Below are 4,841 nucleotides of genomic sequence, written 5' to 3'. Positions count from 1 at the left end.
GAGAGAGAGAGAGAGAGAGAGAGAGAGAGAGAGAGAGAGCACTCCCAGTGCCCTCGCCTGAGGGTGTTTCTCGGGAATGGCGTGCTTGTGGGTGTGTGCGCTGGGCCGTCCTCCGAGCCTGTGGCTGCCAGCGCCAGGCTGAGAACGAGGCACCGGCTTTCCCGCAGCTGATTGGCAGCGTTGGGTGAATGAGTGCGCGTGGGGCCGGAGCAGCGAGGTGGCCGTGGCTCAGCGCTGATGTGCGCGCCCGCCTGTCGGCCCGGGTAGGGGCGGACCGCGAACAGCGGGCGGGCTGGGAGGAGGGAGAGGAGGGCGGGCGCGGGAGGCGGCGGGGAGGGCTGGGAGAAGCCCGGCAGCCGCGGGGCCCGGGCGCGGGCGCTGGGCCGGGGAGCCGGGCTCACAGCCAGGAGGCGGCGCCGCGGGGAGGGAACGGAGTGCCGAACGCGAGCGCAACCCGGCCGCCCGCCGCCTGCTGAGAGCGTTGCAGGTCGCACACCCAGCCAGGGACAGACCGGCAGCTTCGAGTGGGCAAAGCTGCGATCGCCCGGCAAGCCAAAGGGAATCGGGGGCTCTGAGCTCGAGTCCCGGCTTTGGGCACAACGGAGAACAGGCTAGATTCACCGAGCCTTGCCCTGCTGGGGCCCGCTGAGCCAGGGAGCCCCTTCTCCCGGGGGTTGGCCTCGGGGACTCGCCTGAGCGAGAGAAGCAGGTCCGTCGGTCTGGACTGGGGGGAGTGGGAGTGTGGTGTGCGCACGCGCGTGTGCTTGTGTGCCTGCGAGGGGTGGGTGTGTAAGGGGCGTGGGGGGGTGATAGAAATGATGGTGTGTGGTGTATATGTACAGTGTGTTAGGGTTGTGTGTGCTGCTGACTGCATATGGGGAGAGAGAGAGAGAGAGAGAGAGAGAGAGAGAGAGAGAGAGAGAGAGAGAGAGCGCCTATGTAGGAGGGAAAGGGGCGCATCAGGGTGGAGTGTGTATATGTGCAGGAGTGTGTGAAGGGTGCGTGGGTGAGTGTGTCACGGGTGCTAGGTGCAGCTGTGTGTGTGAGAGAGATGTAAGGGTACTGGGTGCACGTGTGTCCCTGGTTCATTCTCCCTTCCCCCATCAGATGTGTTCTGGGGAAGGGGCTAGCCTTTCTGCAGCAGCTGCCCCTTACCAAGCTTGCCTGCCTGACCTCCTTTCCCACGGAACCAGAAAGGGTTAATCGGCCCCTCCCTCAAAAACTCCTGGGGTCACGGGGAGGGTAGCAGCAGAAAGAGGGGAAAGGCTCCAGAGAGGAGCCTCTGCTAGGCCAGGGACCCTGCTTCACTGGCTACATAGCCTTGCAGGTCAGATCACTCAGGCTTGTGACCTGCCCTTTTTGAGGGAGCCAACCCGGAGGGTCTGCATTCTTTGCCACTGTATTATTGGAACGATGCTTGATATACAGTGGGCCTCAGGAGATATTTGAGAGGTGGGGGGGGGAGGGGGAGCTGGGTAGAGGGGTAGGGGAGGAGGGAGAGACTGCATCTGGGAGGTTAAGTCGATTCCCTCTGTTCTGACCCAGGATGAGGCTACTGTTTGTAGTCAGACTTCTGGTCAGACATCATGCCCCCTTGTGGGAAGGCTAGGTGTGCGTGTGCGTGGCGGTGGTGGGGTGTGCAGGGACGAGATTTGCCCTGGAGCCTGCAGGTAGTGGGAAGGGGCTGGCAAGAAGAGTTGCCATGCCTCAGTCCAGGCAGAACGTGTTGCCTGTGCACCTGCTTCTCTGTGATCAGAGCCATTGCCTAGGGCATCTGTTCCCAGAAGAGGAGGGCCGAGGCCTTGACTCCCAGCACTTCTCCCTCTAGGACCCCCTGAGCTCACAGAGGTGCTGAAGAAGTGAGCTCCCTGCCCACCCGCCTGCTGCTGAGCCAGGTGGGGCCATGGCGGGCCGCGGCTGCCTGGAGCTGGGGCTGTTCTGTTGGGTCCTGCTTGCTGTACCTGTGGGTCCACAGCCTGCTTCCTCTGTACCAGGTGCCCCTCTTACTACTCTGACCCCACCACCTCAGAGTGAGGCCTCTATGCTCTCTCTCAACCTGGGGCTAAACTTCAAATTCCATCTCCGGGGACCTGCTGCTGTCTGGGGAAACCCTGTCACCGAGACCCATCCTCTCTCTCCTGGACTAGGCCAGGAGTCTGAGGAAGAGGAGGAAGGCGGTCTGAGGATTGATCCCCTTTGGGAACTGCTGGTGGGGTCCCCTGGGAACTATCTCCCAGAGTGGGGCTCTGCCGAAGGCAGCCTTACACCCTGGGCTTCCTCCCCGCCTCCCGAGTCCACATCCCGCCTCTCAGGGCCCACCAAGCGGCCCACTGCTCCCTCTCAACCTAGGATGGGCACCGTGACCTGGGCCACTGCTCTGACAGCGACAGCACCTCCAACCAGTGCTCCCAGGCCTCATCAGGGCGAGCTTGAGCTGAAGTTTGATGTGGCTCTGAGAGCAGGTGCAGCCCCGACTCTCGGTCATAGGTCGCTACCTCTGTTGCCCAGCTTGCGGGCCAGCCTGGCAGAGATTGCTGGGCGCCTGGGACCTTTTGGTAAGTAGCCACTCCATTTGAGGTGAATCTCTGCTGGGCATCGGCTGATGAACATATATATATACCCTGTCCACTAGTAGACAGGAGGCAACTTCATCCCAGACTCCTTTTGCAGGGTTCTTTGGTACCACTGTGTCCCCACTCCGGAACTTCTCAAGGCAGAGCTACCCAGACACAACAGCACACCCAAGTTTTGCTTCTGAAGTGTCAGATTCTCCTGGTGAGTGCTGGCTTTATTGTCACAAACATCTGCATGGCATCAGCTGAGCTAGTGGTCTGTGGTCTGACCATCATCACCTTTCTTGGCCTGGGGAATGTTCTGGATTGCTTTTTCCAGGCTCCGTGGGACAAGGACTGGTTGGTGTTCCCTGGGGGAAACAGTCTCTTTGCTGTATTGTTTCTGATTTGGTGCTTGTTCATGGAGTAGACCTGTGGCTGCTGTTCCTGGGGCAATGATTCTCTTAAGACAAGCTCTGAGGAAGGATAGAATTTTCTCCAAAGTCTCAAAAGCCACTGCTAGCTGGTAGGATGGCATTTGAGCCCCATCTGCTTCTCTGTATAGGGCTCTTTGGTACCACGGGGTCACGTCCTCCACCTCTCCTGGAAAGGAAATTCTTAAGCCCAAGCCTGTTGGAGTCAGTGGTTTCCCCGAGCTCTGCCTCAATCAAGACAACGCCATTGCAACGTGGTGAGCATGAGAGCCATTTGTATTTGACACACTGCATGTGAGACACTCAGCAGTGTCCTGGGACCTTTCTATGTCACTGCCCTCATAAGCATACCTCCTCTCCCTTCATTGTCACCGTGGAGCAATTATACATTAGTGATCTAACAGGTATTGTCTGGGAAGATGCTACACGGAGTTAGGGAAAAGTTCTCTGAGGTGTCTGCTGCTGTAAGTCAGAGCCAGCTAGCACAGGAGCTTCTTCATGCTCTCTTCAGCCTCTCCCCCCCCCCATCCTGGATGCCTGGTCTCCCTTCCTACCTCCACTCCACCCAGCCTTGGAGTTTTCCCCTCTGCTGTCTGATCTGCCGTGACATGCTGTCGGACCTGGACAAGGCTGAGCCCTTCACAGAGAAGACATTAAAGAGAGGACCGTGAACAGACAGCTGCCACCTTTGCTCTCGGGAGCCTTTCAGAACATGCACCCAGACAGGTTAATGGTGCCAAGGAAGCATTTGGCCTCTTTGAACCTAAGTCTTCTCACTTATATAGGGTCTGATAATAGAATACTTTGTGTGTGTGTGTGTGTGTGTGTGTGTGTGTGTGTGACATTCTGATGTCTCCAGATAGTGTAAACCCTTGCTGGATACCAAGTAGAAACTCACTAAACAATAGCTCCTTAACTTTGCCTCTTGCTCACACTGCACCCCAAACACACTTTCAGATTCAGCCTTGCAGATACCCCGGCCTTGGCCCCATCTGCTGATGGGACGACAGAGTTCCCAGGGCAGAGGGCAGGGGTGCTTAAAGAGAAACTTTGCTAAATGAGGCCGTGGGAGCCATGGGTAGGGGCTTCCCGCCCAGCTCTGTTCTCCTAAAGACGTCCTGTGTCTGTGAAACATCTAAGCCACCTTGTCCTAAGCTCAGCCACGAAACTCTGGCTTCTTCCAGCCCCAACCCTGACAACCCTTTCTGTATTTTATGCTGCTCTTCAGCCATCATCATCGTGTCCTTCTGTGGTGTGCAAGAAATGGCCACTGTGCGATTCGTGGGCAGCCGCGGCGGCAAGATCTGCTGTGGGTGGGGGGCAGCTCTGTGCCTCAGGGGATAGATGCTGGCTGGCTTTCTGTCAGCCTGGGTGACAGTGCTGGCCAGGCAGGTTTAATGAGTCTGGACAGTATCAGAGGCAGTCCAGCCCCACAACCCCCCTCTCCCTACCTCTGCTTCACTGGTGATTGCAGGAGTCCAGTCTCTTCTTGCTGCTTCTCGTGCATAAACTCAGAAGCCTGGGTTAACCCAAGAGAGAGAGAGAGAGAGAGAGAGAGAGAGAGAGAGAGAGAGAGAGAGAGAGAGGATCAAACTTGTAACAAATATATTCTGTTTTGTTTTGTTTTAAGATAAGGTCTCAGGCCTGCCTCAAACTGGCTTTGCAGCTGAGGCTGGCTTTGAACTCCTGATCCTCCCTGCTTTTACCTCACAAGTGCTGGTATTTCAGGTGTCTCTTACCATACCAAGCATCCTAGGATCTTTCTTTCTTTCTTTCTTTCTTTCTTTCTTTCTTTCTTTCTTTCTTTCTTTCTTTCTTTCTTTCTTTCTTTTTGTTTTTTTTTGTTTTTGTTTTT

The 4,841-nt window shown here is 56.6% G+C and overlaps 1 protein-coding gene across 1 annotated transcript in view; it reads left to right on the top strand.

Annotated features, from left to right (window-relative positions):
- Positions 1–459: 459 nt before the first annotated feature.
- The window catches only part of Prrt4 (proline rich transmembrane protein 4), a 10,427-nt gene continuing 6,045 nt past the window's right edge, over positions 460–4,841 (top strand). Inside the window, exons 1-4 of the mRNA XM_029535178.1 lie at positions 460–709; positions 1,829–2,555; positions 2,671–2,775; positions 3,118–3,243. Of these exons, the coding sequence (XP_029391038.1) occupies positions 1,904–2,555; positions 2,671–2,775; positions 3,118–3,243 (883 nt within the window). The 5' untranslated portion in view covers positions 460–709; positions 1,829–1,903. The remainder of the gene's footprint in view (positions 710–1,828; positions 2,556–2,670; positions 2,776–3,117; positions 3,244–4,841) is intronic.

Source organism: Mus pahari, chromosome 2, assembly GCF_900095145.1.
Source record: "Mus pahari chromosome 2, PAHARI_EIJ_v1.1, whole genome shotgun sequence".
NCBI lineage: Eukaryota > Metazoa > Chordata > Mammalia > Rodentia > Muridae > Mus > Mus pahari.
Note: the sequence above shows the minus strand (reverse complement) of the source record. Positions and strands in the feature narration are given on the sequence as shown.